Here is a 21351-nt window from a genome sequence, read left to right as displayed (position 1 = left end):
ACATCTTGAAGTCTAAGAATTCCATTGAAACAACGAGACAATTCAGAAGGTTGTTTTATAGTTATCGTTCGATTATATTATTTATAAATAATACATTTATTGCTTTATACACAAACTTAAATTTTTCTATTAAAAAATTATTTGGATGTTGATCAATTTCTAACTCATTATTTTTCATTTTCATTTTACATACAAATAAAAATTTATTTATTCTATTAATATTTATTTATTTATTTACATTTTCAACTTTAATTTATTTTTTTGAATTTTATAATGTAAGTAATACAGATTTTTGAAATCTTTCATCATATTCATATTACTTATTTATTATTTTATTTTTTATGTATTCATCATTCCCATTATATACAACATTTATATTTAAATGAGAATTTATTTATAATTTAAACAAGTTTTAGAAATAATTTAATTATTTTATTATTACTAACAAGAATAATTATATCATTAAATTATTTTATTCTACTCAAATACCTTATCTTAAAATTTAAATTTAATAAAATAAGAACAAATCTTGAAACGCGACGAAAGCCAGCTTCACCCGCATTTTTTGCTAAATTTCATTGAAACAATAATTCAGAATGTATAATACATACAGTAGAAAGATTTTCAAATTTTACCGTTTTCAAAATCGGCAGACTTCGCTAGAGAAATAATTCGCAACGCGATTCATGCAAATTATGTGCTCGAAAAATATATAGTGAAGTAAGTCTGCTTTTAATTTCGTACTTTAACCATTCAACTTTAATACTAATCGTCTAATTCTAATGGAGTAACCTAGGTTTCTAGTGCTTTGACTATGACTCTAGAATTTGCCAAGAAATAGAGCATTCTGAACGATTCTCGAGCTAGTTCCGCCCAAGCGCACGTTTCATCCCTTCGTCCTATTCACAAAATAATCTCACAGACAAGGAAGCTTCTATTCGACTAGCGAATCGACGTTCACGAGGAAGGTGCTTGGAGGATCCACGACGAAGCGTTGGAATTTAATCCTTAATTTCATTGTTTGACCAAGCTGTTCCTGGCTGGTTAATTTCCTCGAGCTAATTTGCGCTACGCTCTGGATATAAACCGACGTCTTCCTCTTTGTGTTCCGTTGTGTTGGCTATCCACGACCCCGGGCGTTAGTTTCTTAATGCGCCCGAAACGACGTCTTTATCTCTTCGGTTCGTTTAGGAACCTCGTATCCAACTTCTTGTCGCTGTGTCATCTTCTTGTTCGTAGTTCTAAGTCGAGTCTCCTTCGTGGCTATTAAAAGTTATAAGATTTCTCCAGGGAATTCTTTCGACCAACTGTTAAAGGGATTTGAGAAATAATCGTTGTATGTTCTTCAACTTTTTCGGACATGAAATTATTAGCCTGAGAAAAATTGTCTTTTTTTTTTTAATTAATTATTAATAATAGGAACGTATCGTTTCTTATGTTTTTGCAAAGGAGACATAACGCGCTGTGATTTTTAAAGTACAACGTTACGCTTATGGGCTAAGGTCGTAAGAGAATAATTATTTATTTGAACAAAATATGGTAATTTTTGGTGAAAGGATTTTAGGAATATTCTTATTTCATTGTTTTTATGTTGCAGGGTTCCATCTGAGCGCCACAGTGAATTCACAGGGGTTGCTGAACGGGGTAAGATCACAGTTCAATGTGGCTGTGACGTTCGATCGACGGAAGATCACGTCGTGCAACTGCACTTGCTCCTCTAAGGCCTATTGGTGCGCTCATGTGGTCGCCGTATGTCTTCACAGGATACACATGGTAAATAAAATTATCCTGCAAACGTTTTATCGTCAAGAAGTTCTTTAATTCAGTAAAATATAACATTCAGCTGCAAAACCAGTAACTTGAATAACAATTATTTTCTTCGTCAAAACGGCAAGTCTCGGAGGAATTTTATTTAATTAAAGCACACGCTATATCAGTCGATTTTATTATAAACGAGAATGAAAGAAATAACTCTAGACAGAAGTACTTTTTCATTTCTTCCGATAATTTCAAATTATCGCTTTTTCATTCCAGAAATGACGATCGAATTAATTCGTTGCAAAAGAAGGACAAAAGAAAATAGACATATTTATATTTTGGATAATTAAAAATTTTTGTTAAATTTGATTGGTCATGTAAAGGGTTGATTGACACGATCGCAAGACCTAAAATTAATTGTTTGTACTCAGCCGACACAGGTGTGCCTGAGAGCTCCAGTTAGCGAATCCTTGTCACGTTTGCACCGGGAACAACTGCAAAAGTTCGCGCAATATCTCATCAGCGAGTTACCACAGCAGATTTTGCCCACTGCCCAACGATTGTTAGACGAGCTGCTGTCGGTTCAACCGAGTACCATCAACAGTTATTGCGGTGCTCCGGATCCCACGGCAGGTGCCTCAGCCCACGATCAAACGTCTTGGTATCTCGATGAGAAGACACTGCACGACAACATCAAGAAGATCCTCATCAAGTTCTGCGTGCCCGCTCCGATTGTCTTCAGGTCATTATTGTCGCATTATCATTCTTCGTTATTTCATCGTTCATCTTTATTATTGTTTCTTACTGTTTCTTATTGCGTGCTGCTGTTACTAATCATCGTTGATCGTTCGTTCTTATTGTTAACCTCGTGTCCGAGTTCTACAATTTTTGTTACACTGCTATTTATTTTTACATAGAACAGCTGAAGCTTGCAATTTTTCATAGAATCAAAGCTGCAATGAGAGACATTTCTTGTATCACGAGTTCTGAACGTATCCCCATTTCTATGCAGTGGGCGCGATGAAATTCTCACTTAATAATTACAACGTTGAAAATTGATTTACTGGAACGTAGTGTTCCAAATGCATCAAATTTTGTTGTGAGAAACGAATTAGTGGTTATCCCGAATTAAACACTCTCAGCAATTTTGTCTGTTACCCGATTCATCGAATTATCAAATTCCTAAATTACCAAACTATGAAATTGCCAAATTTTCAAATTAATAATATATCAGATAATGATAATTTATATAATAATATACCGGTAATAATTTACCAAAACGGAGAAGCATATATGCAAGTAATTTCGAAAGAATATCTTTTTACCTCTCTGTCTTCTAAAATATTTCCATTAAACTTCAATGTCTTTTACATTACATTCTTAATTACAGCGATGTTAATTATCTGAGCACCACTGCGCCTCCTGCAGCTGCCGAGTGGTCCTCGTTGCTGCGGCCGTTGCGTGGTCGCGAACCGGAAGGCATGTGGAACTTGCTGTCGATCGTGCGCGAGATGTTCAAGAGAACCGATCGCAACGCTATACCATTGTTGGAGATCATCACCGAGGAGTGTATGGCATGCGAGCAGATCCTCGTGTGGTGGTTCAACACAAAGGTAGCTTTGTTGAACGGAACCGGATATGGCGGTAAGCACAACATGAACAGCAACGTGCACGCCTCGCAGCACGCCTGCTCGTCCCTCTGCGATGAGATTGTCGTCCTATGGCGACTGGCTGCCTTGAATCCTGGATTATCGCCCGCCGAACGAGATATGCTCCACGGACAGTTTACTGCTTGGCACATGAAGATCATCGACAAGGTATATACAGCATCATGGTCTTCGTTAGTTGGAAGTTACTGCATGTCTGACTAAGGACGGTCCGTTTCACTTACTTTTACTCGATTTACTTCGTACGCGTCTTTTTCCATGAGAAGAAATGAAAAGGGAGAATTTATTCTTTAATTCAGGTTGATGTAAATTAAACGATTCAAATAATTGATAAGAGAAAGAGCGACGATTGAAGTGAATTACGGAGCTTAAAATCATCTCTCTACTTTATTTTTATGTATATGAATATTTTTTCTAAGTATATAACATTTGTTAATATATATTAAATTACTCAAATAACCGAAGAGTGAAAAAGTTCGTTTCACTCTGTACATGTATGTATGAATATTATAGCGTACAAGTTCTAGTCGTTCTATATTTGACATATTGTTATATAGAAAGTTAGATAGCTTTTATTAATTCCGGTATGAAATCTATGTCTTTGAATTGAAACAGATAATGCCGGGCTTCTTTATTTCTTGTTAAGGTAACAAAAAGTCGGGGCAGTTCGGTGACGCACAATTCACATAACAGAAATAATGGCGGTGGTCACAAGGATTCATTGAAGAACGACCTGGCTGTGTTCACCGGATTTAAATCGGCGCTCGAGGCGTGCTATCTGGATTGGGAGGAGTACACCTTGCCTGGTATCACGTACACCGCCGGAAGCAATCCCATGTATCATTGTCCATTCACCTGCTTTCGGCATGCTGGCGATACTAGGACCGAGGTGAACCAGGTCAGTTCATTAATCCAACCCATTTTTTCAAATGAAGCTCCTGCTACATAGAATAAAAAGAAATTCTACAAAAAAAAGTGTCTGTTTTAACCTTTTGGTATACGTGCGACTTTTTCAAACATACAAAATTGGAGATTTTTAAAAATTAAACAATCCTTTTCTCCCTTCTCTTAATATAAATACATATTTTTTGTTATATTAAACTCCTAACATAAAATACATTTTTAAACGTTAAAAACGTAGGTGAATTCGAGTGCAGCCGTGTTAAACTGTCAACCGCCCGTTTCCCATCACCACGGTCGACGACCATTGAGTTTAGGCCTGGTAGAGTTTAGTTATATGGATAGAAGGCGGCTGAACCCGCGGGAGTGTTCAGGACTATGTTCACGAAGCGGTGGCGGTGATGGAAACCGAAGCAGCGTCAGCTCAGAAGGTTTCTGCGAGAATGAGACCGACATGCCCGACATTGCTGAACCTCAAGTAGTTCTCGTTAGAAGATCTTGCGCTCAACTAAATAATTGCGGGGATACAGATTCGCAGGTTTGTATCGAGAAATAATTCACTCTCGAATGTCGAGATTAACTTGATGTAGGCTTGCAAAGATCTGTAAAAAAGATTATAGAACGTTAAAAAAAAAGATTAAATTAATTGTAAGTGCAGTTAATTATTACTGTAATCGCTATAGAAATGAAAAATTGTAGGAGGGTGGTGGCAGCGAGTCGTCCTCGAACAGTAACGTCAGTCTGAAGAACGCTCAAGACTCGGACAAGCACCGCTCAAATGCTTCGTCCGAGACCCATAGTGATAGTAGTGATAGTAGTAATAACAAAGCTGCCTGCGATGCGAAGTGTAGCAGGACGAATCTCGACTATCGGGAGAAATCGCGAACGGTGTTGCCTAAAGGAAATAGTTCGAAGAGCGAGCAGGAGTCTGACCTAGAAAAGGATCCTTCCAGAAGACCATCTAAGGACGAGAGCTCTTCGTCGAGTAGCGACAGCCCGTCTGGTGACGAGTATCATGTTTATTATTATGATCCTAAAGCTGTGGTGAATGGCGCTTCGGGCAAAGACTCCAAGAATGAATCACAATCAACGTCTACTGCAAACGCGAGTACAGTGTTGGGCAATCTAATGAAAACAGAAGATCCATGGGACATCCTATTCGCTAGGGCTGAGGGACTCTACGCTCACGGCCACACGAGGGAAGCTTGTATTTTGGGTGTTCAACTCGGCGAGGAACTGTTGGCTAATCCACCAAATCTCATGATCGATGAACCTCCGGCACCGGTGAAGGGGAAAAAGAAGAAGGTAGATTCATTGGAAAGACTTGGTTTCGTTTGTTCAATTCAGTAAGGCCCTGTTCCAATTGATCAGAGCTAGTAAGTGCGTAACGAATACAACGACAATGTTTTAGCAACAAGTAAACCCGGCGTCCCATCAGCTCACGTGCCTTGCGTCCGCCACCTTGGCCAAATGTTGCTTCCTGTGCACGGTCCTCGCGGAGAACCCGGAATACTACAATCTAGCGTTCAGGGTTGGCTTGTTTGGTCTCGAGATGGCTAGACCACCTGCCAACACGAAACCGTTGGAGGTAAATTAATGTATTAGTAAGATAGTTGACTAGTAAGTGAACTATGGGTCTTTATGCATTTATGAGCGATATGAAGATGCAGAAATGCACATAGTGCATATAACATACACAAAAATAAACATTTACGATCTGATTGATGTTGTAGGTTAAATTGGCTCATCAGGAAAGCGAGTTAGTTGGATTATTAAAGAAAATCCCACTTGGTCCAGCTGAATTGGCAATGGTTCGGCAAAGAGCGGAACAACTGAGAGACGGAGTACTAAGATCCAGAGGTCACGCGTTGCTTCCAATCATGTTGGCTAGCTTCATATTTGACGCCCTTAACACGTCAAGTACGCACTTTTTTTTAAAGCTTTTCTTCTCTGAAATTTGGTCGAGTAAAGAGATTTTGCGCGATTCGAATCGAGGATGAAGGATATCTTCTTTCAGACAAGAAAGAGTTAATGATTAAATAGTGTAGACGGAAGGTAAAAGATTGTGGAATGATTCGCAGGAGTAAAACACCTGTCCTCAGACGTTGACGAGAACCTTGGATTCGACGCGGCCGTTGCTGCTTTGGGCTTGAAGGCGAATGTGAGCGAAGCTGATCATCCTCTTCTTTGCGAAGGAACTAGACGCCAGAGGTATTTCACAGTCATTAATTTTATATGTTTAAATTTGATCGATCGGTTTTGTTCTTTGAACTTTGTAACTAAAATAACAACTATTTGACAATTTCAGAGGAGATTTGGCCATCACATTGCTTGTTCACTACAAGGATGATCCTACAAAGGTAGCGAGAATCATGGATAAATTGTTGGATCGAGATGTTCATCAATTGATTAAGTCACCAATCCTTAGTAGCTATTATACCTCTAATCCTCCAACTAAGAGTGAGGTAAGAAAGACTCTTTGATTTATAACTTTTCAATAGAGAAGAAGTTTGAGACTTGGGTTATATCTGTTTCAGATGACAAGATATCTTCATGACGAAGAGTGTTCTTCTCCCCTTGCTGGAATGGATGCTGGAAATGGTGATAGTGTCGTTGGTACCAGCAGCAGACCACATAGCAGTACCAGTGCAGAATTGGAAACTGGTATGAGTGCACTCACGGTTCAGACGCAGATCGTTCAACAACCTGTGCCTGCAAGAGCTAAAGAAACAAGGTCTGTAAATATTCATTAAAAGATCAAAGAATGCTATAAAGCTCTCGAAAATGCTACAATACTCTTTCAAATTCTATTATAGATATAAAAGCAAGAGAGTATATCCATCAATCCCCAACCAGCCATCAGAAGCAGGCGCACACTTTATGTGTGAGTTGGCAAAGACTGTTCTCACAAAAGCTGGTGGTAACAGTTCCACCTCTTTATTCACGCAAGCATCCACGAGTCAGAATCATCATGGACCACACAGAGCTCTCCACATGTGTGCTTTCCAACTTGGTCTCTACGCTCTTGGACTTCATAACTGCGTCACTCCTAACTGGCTCAGTCGTACCTACTCCAGTCATGTATCCTGGATCACTGGTCAAGCGATGGAAATAGGAGCACCAGCGATCTCGTTCCTAATCGAAAGTTGGGAGGGACATTTAACGCCTCCTGAAGCTGTTGGTATCGCCGACAAATCGTCCAGGGGAAGCGATCCTAATATGGTTCGAGCAGCCGCAGAACTTGCTCTGTCTTGCTTACCACACGCTCACGCGCTCAATCCTAACGAAGTACAGAGGGCCATTTTGCAGGTAAGCACGTTATAATTCTTATTAGACATTAATTTACTTTTAATGAGAAAGTGTTTGATTATATTTTGGTTGTTTTATTATAGTGTAAGGAACAAAGTGATCTGATGTTAGAGAAAGCTTGCATCACGGTGGAGAACACGGCAAAGGGAGGCGGTGTTTATCCAGAAGTACTGTTTCAAGTGGCCAAATATTGGTACGAGCTGTATCTCAGGGTAAGTATCTTTAATTAGTGAAATAGATATTTCATAAAAGAAGAATTGATTAATTTAATCTTGGTTCGTATATTTAGCACACTCCTGGTGGAGAACAGCAAGATGATATGCCACACGATCCTCTTCAACTAGATCTTAACGGAGTGCTTCTGGTGGAACCTGGTCCTCCAGTGGACATGACCACTACACAAATGATGCCTGGACCAACTCAAGCGGTTGTTGTGACCAGCACACAACCTCCTCCTCAACCATATCCAACGCATCCAACTGTAACCACGCTAGCGCCTTTAGGTGGGTTCTTCAATTCTTCTGTTCATTTTGTTTCGAGTATTTCACAGATTATATAAATTTTGATTATCTTTGTTTGATTGCAGGAGTTGGTATGCCATATGCAGTGAGCCCTTACAGTTTTGTGCATCCTCACCATTCAATTCCAACCTTTGGTGGACCAATGCCATCACATAGGGTAACTCTACCACCAGCACCTCCACATATGCAAATGTATCATGCGGCATTTCCGCCTCATCCGGGTCATCCACAGCATCCGCAACATCCCCAACATCCCCAACATCCCCAGCATCCACCACATCCGCCACATCCACAGCATCCGCAACATCCTCATCATCCGTCACAATCTGCGCAACCACCATCGCTGCCGCCATATTACACGTCGCAACCGCAACCACCACCGGGAACTCATCATCTGTTCACCATGCAACAGCCTATGCCAGTTAATGTAGGTATTCTTGCTACATTTCTCTTTTTATTTAATTTTAGAACAATATTCAAGTTTAGTGTGATGTTATTAGGTTCAAGCTGGAGTTACGGGACCTATTCCCGGGCAGAACAACATGCCTGGGTCTGCTCTAGTTCAGGCACAGCCTATTATATCCACTGTAAGAACTCAGCCTCAGGTAAGTATATTTTATTATGCGAAAAGTTAATCAGTAATACATTTTTCAATCGGTAAATCTAGATTTGGTAGATTTGGCAAATTTGTAGATAATATTTAGAAAATTTTAAAACCAATTACAAACAAGTATACATGTTCTATTCATTTCTGATAACTTTATCAATTTTTAGTATTCTTTCAGTATTTTGTCAACTGACAATTATTTAGAGTTTATTATTTATTTTTTAATCTATTCAATCATGCTTATTTGTTTCTGTACCTAGGTCCATAGACAAACTCAACCCTTCAGTCAGCAGCAGCTTCGTTCTCTAGTTGCTGCATACCGTGTGGGAATGTTAGCATTGGAAACGTTAGCTCGTCGCGTACACGACGACAGACCTCAGGCAAAATACGCGCGGAATCCACCTTATGGGGAAGATGTGAAATGGTTGTTAAGAGTGTCGAAGCGTCTCGGCACACAATATCTTCATCAACTTTGTATTTGTACAGTGAACAGCATCGTTAGTCCTTTCGTTCTTCATGACGTTGCATTGGAAGCAGCGCTTTTCTTGGCTAGAAACAACCGGGCTCTTGTACTTCAACATTTGAGATCTGCTCTTTTGGCTCCTCTTGTCCTTAAGTGTCAACAAATGTTAGTTTCTTCAAGTTCTCACTAGTATAATATTTTTTACAAGTACCATTAATGAAACTAGTTGAATAATGATATTTTCAATTATAAATTACAGGTACATTCAGTGCATGCATCAGAAGCTATACCACTTGACGGCAGGTGAGTACGAAGACTTCGTCAACGTAGTGTGCGCGGCTAGAGCAGCGTTTCACATCACTCCGGAGGGCCATGTTCAGTTCAAGGAGCGGCTTCAGTCCATTAAAAGGTATTATCTTACACCAATGATTATTCATTCCACCAGATCATTAAAGACTATCATTTAGAAAATTTTCGATCTTGACGACAGAGAACGGACCGTAGATGTTTATGCAAATTTATATTTCTATGAGTACGATGAAAGAAATCTAAGCCTATGTGCATATCATAATTGCATTAATTATAGTATCTAATTGAGTTAAAGCATATTAAATTATCATATAGTAATACATGAAACACATACAGTACATATGAAAATAAAATGTATAATATTTGATAAAAAATATGCTTCAATAGAAAATATGAGTATGTCTTTTAACCACTATATTATCTGCATTCTGTGCATGCTTGTAACTTTAAATTTACCATAAATTCTTAAACATCTGCGGTCTAGTAAACATAAAGCATAAATCCATAAAACTGATATTGGAAATATAATTTCATTTATAGATCTCAATCCTGTACCAAAGAACTGTGGGCACAAATCAACGCGGCACTACAACAGAACAGCAAATGACACAGAGCGGAGCCAGGCGTGACGTGGCTCACCTCCCTTCCTCACCCTCCACCACCTCCGCCTCCTCCTCCTTCTCCACCAACGACGACAACAACCCTCGTGCTTCAGCACCAGCATCCCTGTCATTCTCATCCACAGAGCGTCGTATGCGTTCACGGTCTGGCTACCCTCGATAAATTGGAACAGGATCTCCATAACGTGCATCATCGACGTACGACTGTCACGTCGGTGGCATCGATCTCGAACGACCATCGGACCATCAGAGCTAGGGACGGCCGATAATCGCATGTTTATCTTCGCCCACTTCAAGGAAGAGAAACCAGATCGATACCATCGAACGGGAAAAATATATATGACTTTCTGACCTTAGTTAATGTGTTTGATAGAGATTGAACGAAAGGAAAAACGAGAGAAAGAGCCTGCGCGTGAGAGAAACTATGATGACTATATCTTTAATTAAGAGTGAAGTACGAATGTAAATGATAAAAAGAAAAGGGTATGACGCCACGTTTTTTGCAATTTAGCAATTTAAACAGTTTCCTGGAAGATCGAGGAACGCAATGTAGTAACATATTGAAGGCGCACCGTGTTGCGTACGTCGATCGCTAAAGGCACCACTTTTTTCCTGCGTTTCGAAAGAATAAAATAAAGAAAATAATTAAAAAAAATTGGAGGACTAAACAATAAGTAGATATATAAGAAAAAGAAGCAAAAAAGGAGAGGACGAACGTGAAAGCATGATCAATGAATCAAAATTTCAGGTTTCGCCGGATGCGAGCAATCATTAATCGGGATTCTATCGAAGAATCGTTGGTTCCACAACTCGCGGAAACCTCTTTCTCTTTACTTTAGTTAAGACTCGATGAGAACGTCTTTAGTCTCGATTAGATAGGAAATTTTATTTTTCATTCATAGATAGGATGAATTATCTCGCGTTTTATTTTATTTTTGTAAACGAAATATAAGCAAATTTTTAAACTATCGATAAACGCATGTCTATTTATATAATGGAAAAATGACGAACAGCATCTTATTCTTTAATACATAAGAAAGTTATTAACTTTACTTAAATCATAAAAGAAAACGTTGATAAAAGAAATTTTGTATACAGAAGAGAAGGTAATTTTTACTTTTCCAAAAATGGTGACCGACCTGGTCCATCATTACTCTAACATCATCACACAGCACCTATCCTCTATTTTTTTTTTTTTCTTCGCCCCTTGGTTTATGTATTTTGCTATTAAATATATTTTAGTTTCTCTATTTGAATTTTCTTCATTCGCTATTGTCTTTTATTTTTATTTTTTTTAATTATATTGTAAGCGTATATTATACACGTTTGCAAATATCTCGTTTTTTTGTCATTGGCGACAATCTACAAACGAAAACATGATCTCTGTAATTTTTAAAGTAAAATAATTTGAAGTATAAATAAAGCAAAATTATAGCTGATATCGATGATTCGAACTTGAGACACCTTTCCACATTGCTCTTTGTTATGCAAAGAAAATGAAAATCAATAATTGCTAAATATGTACTTTAGCAGAGTATATTCCATTTCCGTTTATGTCGTTTTCAATGCATTCAGTTATATTTCCTGATGAAATAAACGTTGTTTTTATCCAACCCGATATCCCATCATCAATCACGATATTTAAACATAAATCGCTAAGTATAAAATAATTTAACGAAGAATAATATACACTTGTGTCTATTTAAAAAATTTATTATAATTAAAAAGAAAGAACTTTTATCGCAATTAATACACAGTTAAGTTGAAGTAGCCTTTGGAAAATTTAACAACTTGAAATTTCAGAATTTTTGAAACTTCAATTAAGTGACACGTTCTACGGAGTTCTACATTTGTCTTACGTTACGTGCTTTCCTTTCATGAAGACGTTGTATTATTAAGGGAAGGAGGATGTAAAAGAAGAAATTTAAAATTATTAAGAATTTCATTTTTATAATCTAGGACAAGGATGATGTCGTCCTTCAATTCTTAATTAATATATCTTTTTTTTAATAGTGCCGAGCGACTGAACGTACATGTCTGTAGATAGTAAGAGAAAAGAAAAAAAGAACTATGGAAACCACCATTACATTAAGTCGACGTATTCGTTTCATTCGAGGGAGGAAGCAAAACAAAATAATAGTAAATGGCACTGCCACTAATCTAACCGCAACGGTGGTTATGGAAAGAGCAATATTTAAGCGTTTTACGTGTTCTAGTGCGATACCACGAGCATCAAGAGTATAGTACTGTTTCGTGTTTCTACAGGGTTAAGGCTCTCGAAGAGAATCACTTGAAAAAATATCGTTTCATCATTCGACAGTTCCTAATTTTTATTCGTCAAAGATCATCGAGCAGAATTTAACAACTTTGAAACGATAATAAAACACGTTAGGAAGGAAATAAAATATTTATTTACAAAAAATTCGTTGAGATATTAAAAATGATTGAAATTACGATAATCTTTCAATTTCCTGTTTTCTCATCTCTAGTTATTTCGATGGTTTATCTCCACAGTTTGTTTGGTCGATTATAGTAATTTTTTCTTTGCTCTATTATTAGCGTAATCGTGGTTTTTGAAGAAGTGTGAGATATGTTTTGTCGAAATCGTTTTCCCAATGCATCAACGATAATATTTTATCGACATTGAATTATTTCTTCCAAAACGCGAAAAATAGCGTTGGAATAAACAAAAACTCGTTTAATCGAGATCTGAATTTTACCGTCTCCTTCGTCCTCGAACGGAATAAATTGATAGACGAGCCTTAACTCTCGTAAATTCCATCCAATTCGAAACGGGCAAGTAACCGCAAATATTGTACAAATAATTCGTGTCACATTTATAGGTATGAATTACTTAAGATAGAGAGCGTTTTGCTCGTCATCCTTCGATATACGGGGTGGTTTGATATAAATTTTCATCGATGTAATCGAGTATTGATTATATTAGTAAATCGTTGAAAGGGAATGAGACTTCGCCATATTGCCCAGTAAATTATTAAGAGAAATAAATTTAAATTATATCAATGTGACGTTACGTTGTTCAACATTCTGAAATTAAATATTATTTCTAATACAGACGCGTTTAAACTATAATTCTCATTGTCTATCGTACACGATACAATTCGAAATAATACTTCTCGTATAGTACTGTTTTGAACATTATTTCATCCGATTGTGAATTTAAATATCCGGTATAATTACAAGGGATAGTTCGATTTGATGCATTTTATTCGCCACGTTGTAGTTTCGAAGGCATACAAATTGTATAAAACGCGTTATTTTCTATGCTTCGAATTTCCCGCTTCGTTTGATCGATCGAACGATCCCTCGAATGATCTCAAATCCACGAAGAATTTTAAATTATCGTAAAATGGTGGGTGATGAGACACGTGTGTACATTTCATTTACCGCCCTGTATGTACATAATATGAATACGAGCTACGATTGTACGGTGATCTATAGATGGTAAAATTGATACATAAAATGAAGTAGCGTTTGCTCTAGGCCCACTTCTCAGCGTGTGTGCATAATATGCATATTACGATATCGATTAATAGCGATTATCCATAGGCGTAAACAACCTCACTAGCCTACTTAGCATTTAGAACGATTCTAGCGATTAACAATCCCATTTTTTCACTCAGACGTAATGCGAAACTTTGATCAGTCGCTGGAAGCATCCTTTCAAGGATCGATTGTAAAAGAAAACGGAGAAAGAGATCCTAAACTCGAACGTAGAACCGCTAGATTCCCTTTGCTCCCTAAAGCGTGATGTTTTTTCGAGTGAAACTTAGGTTAGAATAAACCAAATTGAAATACTATGAACGGTTTGTGGAAATATTTCAAATATTGTTATCTCGGATGATGGTAAGCCAATTGTAATCATTAAAGTCGAAACGAGTTAGTAATAATCATGTAGATTTCATTCGATCCATCATACAAGTCGATTATGTTTCTTTTTTGATCAAGTTGTTCGTTATCGTCGGGTTGTTTTCGACGATTATTATCGATATTCATTTGACGCGTGAACTTTATGGTTGGAAAACATCAAAATAGAAAAAACACTCACGTTTCTACATGAAAGTGCGAAAAAGTTGGGACCTAACTGCTCTTGGCGTCCCATGTTCAGCAGATGTTCTATGGTACACCAAATTATGGAAAAACTTTTACAAGTCAGACGTGTTAATATCAAAATTCAACAACTTAACAAATTACATTCAACTCACATTGTCAAAAAATAAATTTCCCCACCGTCATCGCCCCATATTTATGTTTAAAGATCTTTCTTTAAACCTAAGATCTTTCTTAAAAATCTTCTTAGATTTGGTGTTCTTAGAACATTTCCTGAACATTATTCTGTATTACATTATCCTACTCCATATTTCTCAGTTTTAGATGAAAAGCCGCGAAAAAAAAGATAAGATGCAGGAGAAAGAAGATATATGAGGCGATAAAGTATCTATTTTTACACTTGACTGAAAAATGCTGAAGAAAATTGCGAAGAAAAAAAAAGAAAAGAAGAAGATGAAAAAATAAGTTTCCTCTCGATTCGAAGTATTTAGTCATTTGATAGAAATTAAAGATTCTCCGTGACCCGATCTTCTATGAACAAAAGGTACATACTTACATATATTTATACGTAGAAATAACAAAAAAAAGAGGGAGAGAAGAAAAAAAGAAAAACGCGAAGACGCAGGATAATGAATAGAAAATAAAATCAATGTCTGTAAATAATCGCAGATCGTTCTTTTTCGCGTGCGGACAAATCGACAGAACATTTTTTTGTATCGCTAATCGCGCAGATAATTACCGAATAATCGCTGTAGACCAACGCTACCGGCATCGATCCTCGATCGAGGTCGTGGCGTGACTTTAGAATTTTTGTCTAGCTGTTATTGCAATTCGAGTTGCACTATAAGCTTCGTAGAAACACAAGGTCCGACGCGTGACTTCATAATTGTGTATGCATAAATGAAACAGAGTGAAGTCGATTTCGTTGGAAAAAGAAGGAGAAATCTCTTCGATTTTAAGAAAAAGATTAATGGATTCAGTCGACAGCTATAAGATTGTACATATACGTTTACGGCCACATTACACTAATTATAAGTATAACGAGTTACTTAAAAAGCGTGTGCAGAAAGAAATTAGTCGAAGGTTAAACAACCTCGAAGATAAGATCTTTATAAGTATTTCTTTCTTTAAAATCGTCTATCGAGCGAGATGAAAAATAAAAATATAAAAAAAGCCAAGATGGAATATAACGAAATGGATCGTTCTATTTAATGTTTTTCATCTCTTTCGGATGATCGATAAGAGAAAGGAGAACGTGCCCGCTATTTCATTGAACTTTGTGCGTTGAGTTCGTACATATATTGTAAATTGAGCGAAGAAGTGAGAATGATAGGGCTTTTGGGATTTTCAGTAACGTTTAGACTCGCGAATAGTAGGTTATGCGATTCTGTGTTCAATCAAGAGAAATATTCGAGGTTAGGATATTGTCTCGACAGGTTCTTGTGAATGCAATTTTTGGAGGCGCATAGGTATTCAGAAAAATAAGAAAAAAGAAAACACTGAATAACGCTCCATCGAGTGTACTCCGATGTAATTTCGAGTAATCGTAGTGTTTGCTTTTAAGGTGAAAAAGAATAAGTTCTATAGCCTGCGAAGTTGCGTTACGATATAGTATCGATCATTCCATTGAATCTGTCGCGAGTGAAATTTTGCTCTTCGCTGTTGATCAGATTCCATGATAATTATATAGTGTTCATATTCTATTTGTAAAATTTCCTTCTGACTTGCATTCATCGGACAGGAAATACTGTACACTATAAACGTGTGTCATCTTTTCGATTTCCATAAACCGACTTACCACAAGAATATAATAAAAATGAAAATTAATTAACGCAACCTCGAGGAACATTTTTTTTAGCAGAATATATAAGTACGAATAAAAGAATTCTATAAAGCAAGTCATTTGGTTTCGCTGTACTTGATTAACATAGATAATCAATATATTATAACGTCTACTAAATAAATTTCGATTTCTAATTGCGTCCTTTGTCTGTTATCTTTCTATTGTATCAATCCACTGAAATACAATTTCTGATTTCACAGGTTAATCTTCATTTTCTCCTTTGCAACGATCCTGATTTTATCCTTTATTTTTCTTGATTAGTCAATGTTGTTTATTAAACAATGGTCATAATATGATAAAAGTCACGTACATTTTTTTTTTATTTATTTATTTAAATTTTACAATTTGTCCAGTAGGACATTTGGTAAAATATAGCGGTATACTAATATAACATGTGGGTGGCTACCCCCAGCGGGGTACCATCATCGTGTTTGTTAGGTTATGTGATTTGTTAGGTTGTGAGATCTGTTGGGTGTTTCCTTTTTAGTCTCCTTTTTATGCTTGATGTGACGACCGTTTCCGCTGCCAGCCGGTTTAGGTGCGTTGCTATTCTTTTTCTGTACCTTCTTGCACTTCTGTTAATCTCCTCTTGACCGTTGGTATTCCCAGGTCCTTCCGAATGTCCTCGTTTCTAACGTACCATGGCGCGTTTGCTATTGTTCTGAGTATTTTAGATTGCATTGCTATCTAAATTGGTTCTATTTTGGTTTTGGTTATTAAATTGATCCATTTTGGTTATATGGTTTCTTAAAAATGAAAATAATATCAATTATACTTCTTCAGATGGAAGGAGAGAAATAGAAGAGAGGGGGAAAAGGATAAGGGAATCCAAGTATAATATACACTACAGAAACATAGCCAAAGAGGAATTACCGAAGTACTTAAGAAAGGAGGATGAAGTTTAAAGACCAAAAGTTGCAATAGCTTTTAGTTGTCATTAGTTGATGATTTATGGTTCCTAAATCTTAGTTATTAGATGTAGAATAAGCAAGGTAGTGCGATAGAGTGGAAAAGAGGTAGACATATAAGAAGAGAATTAGATGTAAGAGATGTAAAACCGAAAGTTCGTCCAAAGCCGAAAGGCAAATAAAAGGCAAATAAAAAATTAATTCATTCAGCACAATGAATCACTATTGATACAATGGACGAATTAGCTTCTGTAATTAGATTAAACAAAATTCAAAATGTTCATTTTAAAATATAAAAATACTAATGTATTTATCATTTTTTCCAAGTATCCGTCGAAGCAGTCGTGGCCGAGTGGTTAAGGCGTCTGACTAGAAATCAGATTCCCTCTGGGAGCGTAGGTTCGAGTCCTACCGACTGCGGTCGTAGAAATTCATTTTTTTCTTTTTTAAATTTATTATTTGTTGCTTATTTTTATTATTTGTAAGCAATTGTTTAATTCGTACAACATTAATTACGATAATTACCAATTACATCCACTTGTTAACTGAACATTTTATCTCAAGTAAATCACTTTATGCATGGCTTTAAAAGTGCGCGTTTTTTTATTGAAAAATAACCTTATCAGTTGACAGTTATATCAGGCCTGAACATAATTTATTCGGTGAATTGTACAATTCCACAATGGTAATATACCCGAGCAAAGAATCCACGGTTGTGAACAATTGAACTCCCTGTCAACTAGCTATTCCCCTAACTATCAGTCTCTGCTATGCGTTATCAATAAATTGAAGCGTTATTGAAAGATTATGGTATGATGTAATCGTGCTGTAACATCCTGATAGGATGATATAATCCTATTGTCACCAGTTGAAGATTTCCGTGAACTTACGACCGATAACTTCACAGTGCATTAATTAAAAACTAGATCCACATTCTGAAAACGGTAGGATTCAGATTTTCGAATACCGAAATTCGAGTGTAATTTAAACTCAAGTTTCTTAAAGCCGAATTAAAAAATTCGGAATTAATCTAAATTTCATATAATTAAATCTAAAATTTCAAAACCGAAAGACACCTATCGAACTGAATAATATAAATTCAGCTTTCTAACGATTTTACGATCTTGCGAAATATTCTATGAGTGTTTAATATCCATTTTTCACTACTCTAAAAATATGCAACGCCTTCGCGCGGTTCATTGCGAGTTCATTCCGCTTTCGTTCGTCCGTATCTTCGAAAAACGTGTTATCAATGAACAGATAGTCCGAGTGATCTCTGACGCAAGCTGAATGTAGAATCTTGCCGGGGAACGCGTCGTTTAAGCAATGAAATCTTGCGAAACAATTTGCAATTTGCATGCCATCTAGAAATCAACGCGAAACGAGTCTTTGAACATTCGTACTGGATACCAGCTCGTGATATCCATTGATAAATGATGAATAAACGTTGTCACTTTCAATTAATCGATCGTATATTTATAAAATATTTCACAATCGCAAAGGAACAATTTGTTCGTTAATAAGAAACATACTCGGAGTATCTTTTCTTACTCGATGTTCGTTGGCACATGAACAGAATTAACAATCACGTTTTAGTTCCCTTGGGAAATTTACACAATTATTTAATCATCGTTCAGCGACGTAAGTCATGATAGCAAACGTTTGCTTTTAGAGACGCTTAGATTATTTATCAGTGGCCTAGTTTGGAGAATTCTCTAGTCAAACATAATAACGATTCACAGCAGAAATTACATATTCTTGTGTTATTCTAATATAGCGTATTCTATGATACAATTATGAAGCATATTTGTATACCGATTATTCTGCTAAGTATTAGGTTGTCCGGAAAGTCTTTCTTTTACAAACACGTCTTTTACAACGATGCATCTTTTGTATCATCGATGCATCAAAATTGTGATCTTTATTTAGATAGAATAAAATGCATCATAGGTAATTCGATAAAATAATATTTTTTTTTTATTTATTTATTTATTAAAATTACAATCAATTTTCGCGTTGAGAATTTTCAGTAATTCGATGAAATAATATGAAACGAAAAATATTGTGCATCCATCATTTCCTTATAAAACGAAAGAAACTTTTCGGACGACCTAACAAAAATACTTTAACGAGGAATAGTTAGGAGTCGCTCATTTTAGATTGATGAGATACTTCTCATTAAACACGTACTCGTATCTGTTTTGGTTACATGAATAATAATTAAGCAGAAAATGTTTATCATTTCCAACTGAAAATTTAAAATCGATGTTCTCTAAGATTAAGTCACTATCGAAGTTTCGAAGGCTAGAAAAGATTTTTGAAAATTGCATCGATAAACGGCGACAGTTTAATCACAAGTATCGCGTTTCTTTTTCCGCTTCCGTCGGCGTTCACACACAAGGGAATTTTATCAAGTTACGCGTGTTCCTATTTACAATGAACGAAGCAGCGGAGGCTGGTCACGGCAGTTATCAGCGGATTAGCTGCGTGATACCTGCAATCATGCATGTAACACTATCGTCCACGTGCAGCACGTGTCGCCATTCGCATTCTTCCTCGTGTTGTCACGTCATTATTTGCGATCCTCGTTCATCACGTGCGTGAATCTTCATGATCATACGATATTCCATCTTATGGTCACAGTTTCATTTTACTGTCGAAAACATCGAAAAACGTGAGAAAAGTCAACTACCTTTTCATGGCAAAGTTGCATGCCGATGACGTTTCGCCAGTGATGTTTCTTCAACGTTTTATTAACTTTTTATGTGATTTTGTTCTACGAATAGTATTTTTAATATTCATTCTATAAGCGATGCAGTATGTGGAACGAGCAGTAATATGAATAATAATTTTTTTTTTCATTAAAGTTCCAAAGAATTTTATTCCAAATTTTTATTTATTATATTTTATTATTATATATTGTCTTGTGTTAATTGCAAGATAGTTTAAGTATTATTGATGTATTACAGTACCTAACGTCAGGATTCGGATTGATAAAAATTTTCGTAGATCGATAATAGTGGCATCAATACGATTTTGATCGAGACGTCGATAATATTTCCATGAAGATACCTTTGATGTGCTATAATCAAGATGAAAAATACCACCTATCAACTTTCTCTTAACATGTACTGCTATTGCATTCAAATTTGTCCCGATACATTCGCATTCTAATTTTCTTCTCGAACGTGCGTTGCATACACATGTTGCACGACCTGCGAAACAGCCTGCGAATTTCAAATAGACAGATCGCGAATTACGAATTGTGGCGCGTAGATAAGACTAGCGATTAAAAAACAAGCGCATCGATAATCGTGTGAACGACGGAAAGTTTCCGAGATGTTGCGAGTAGAAGCAGGCGATTCGTCAAAGTGTAACGCGAGAGAGACATTCGAAAAAATGCATTCGCTCGATATTGACGTGCAGATTTTGCACATTGTTATACAACGTCTTGCTTACCAGTTTACCAGTTGAAAAAATCTGAAGATATCTTTATCTAAAGTACAAAGAAATTTAATCGAAAATGATACTAATTATAAGTCGATCGATCGTACATTTTTATTCGGTTGATTCTTTTTTCGTAAACACTCAAAGGCGTTTAAAAAGCTCGTTTCAAAGACCGAGACTCGTTTAAAAATAGAGCGGAATAGACTAGAAACTGGTAAATTGTACGAATCGGCTTGATTTTGTTTCCTTCTGACGATTCCCACATACGATCGATGAATGGAATCGTTCATGTTCGTCTCTGTAGTGATATCACGAGCAACGATAGCGATGAGGATGATCGAGAAACTTTCCATTAGAAGCCTCGTCCAGTAAAGAGAGAATCAATAATCTTGACGAAAAGAATGGAAATAAAGGTATCTAGTAATCCTGATCGTTAAAAGAAAAATATATAATCGTTATGAGATTAAAAAACGATTAGAGAGAAAAGAAAAATTGCGTTTGGACATTAACTATGGCGTGAAGGAAAGGAAAATAATTTTATTTATTTATTTATTTATTTATTTACATTTTACAATTTGTCCAGTAGGACATTTGGTAAAATATTATAGCTTAGTGATATAGCAATATAGCATGTGAATGGCTACCCCAGTGGCATACCATTTTCGAATTTGATTGATTTATTTCTTTAGTGTGGTGAGTGTTTGCACGTTGGGTTATGTCCTTTGTGAGATCTGTTGGGTGTTTGTTTTTTAGTTTCCTTTTATATTTGTTGCGCCGACCGTTTCCGCTGCCAGCCGGTTCGGGTACGTTGCTATTCTTTCTCTGTACCTTCTTGCACTTCTGTTAATCTCCTCTTTGACCGTTGGTAATCCCAGGTCTTTCCAAATGTCTTCGTTTCTAACGTACTATGGCGCGTTTGCTAGTATTC

General features: G+C 36.5%; 1 protein-coding gene and 1 non-coding gene across 2 annotated transcripts in view; both read left to right on the top strand.

Moving 5' to 3' along the window:
• Dora (zinc finger SWIM domain-containing dorado) overlaps positions 1–16273 on the top strand; it is a 112189-nt gene extending 95916 nt beyond the window's left edge. Inside the window, exons 4-22 of the mRNA XM_076621160.1 lie at positions 1598–1773; positions 2190–2500; positions 3149–3575; positions 4072–4323; positions 4567–4863; positions 5025–5630; positions 5737–5913; positions 6059–6245; positions 6407–6536; positions 6634–6790; positions 6863–7059; positions 7142–7634; positions 7718–7846; positions 7924–8137; positions 8221–8582; positions 8656–8760; positions 9023–9390; positions 9485–9634; positions 10075–16273. Coding sequence (XP_076477275.1) covers positions 1598–1773; positions 2190–2500; positions 3149–3575; positions 4072–4323; positions 4567–4863; positions 5025–5630; positions 5737–5913; positions 6059–6245; positions 6407–6536; positions 6634–6790; positions 6863–7059; positions 7142–7634; positions 7718–7846; positions 7924–8137; positions 8221–8582; positions 8656–8760; positions 9023–9390; positions 9485–9634; positions 10075–10141 — 4805 coding nt within the window. The 3' untranslated portion in view covers positions 10142–16273. The remainder of the gene's footprint in view (positions 1–1597; positions 1774–2189; positions 2501–3148; positions 3576–4071; positions 4324–4566; positions 4864–5024; positions 5631–5736; positions 5914–6058; positions 6246–6406; positions 6537–6633; positions 6791–6862; positions 7060–7141; positions 7635–7717; positions 7847–7923; positions 8138–8220; positions 8583–8655; positions 8761–9022; positions 9391–9484; positions 9635–10074) is intronic.
• A 1041-nt stretch (positions 16274–17314) lies between these two features.
• Positions 17315–17396, top strand: TRNAS-AGA (transfer RNA serine (anticodon AGA)). Its single transcript has one exon. It is a non-coding gene; the product is annotated as a tRNA-Ser (tRNA).
• Positions 17397–21351: the final 3955 nt, after the last annotated feature.

Source organism: Bombus vancouverensis, chromosome 8 (assembly GCF_051014615.1).
Source record: "Bombus vancouverensis nearcticus chromosome 8, iyBomVanc1_principal, whole genome shotgun sequence".
Classification (NCBI taxonomy): domain Eukaryota; kingdom Metazoa; phylum Arthropoda; class Insecta; order Hymenoptera; family Apidae; genus Bombus; species Bombus vancouverensis.
Note: the sequence above shows the minus strand (reverse complement) of the source record. Positions and strands in the feature narration are given on the sequence as shown.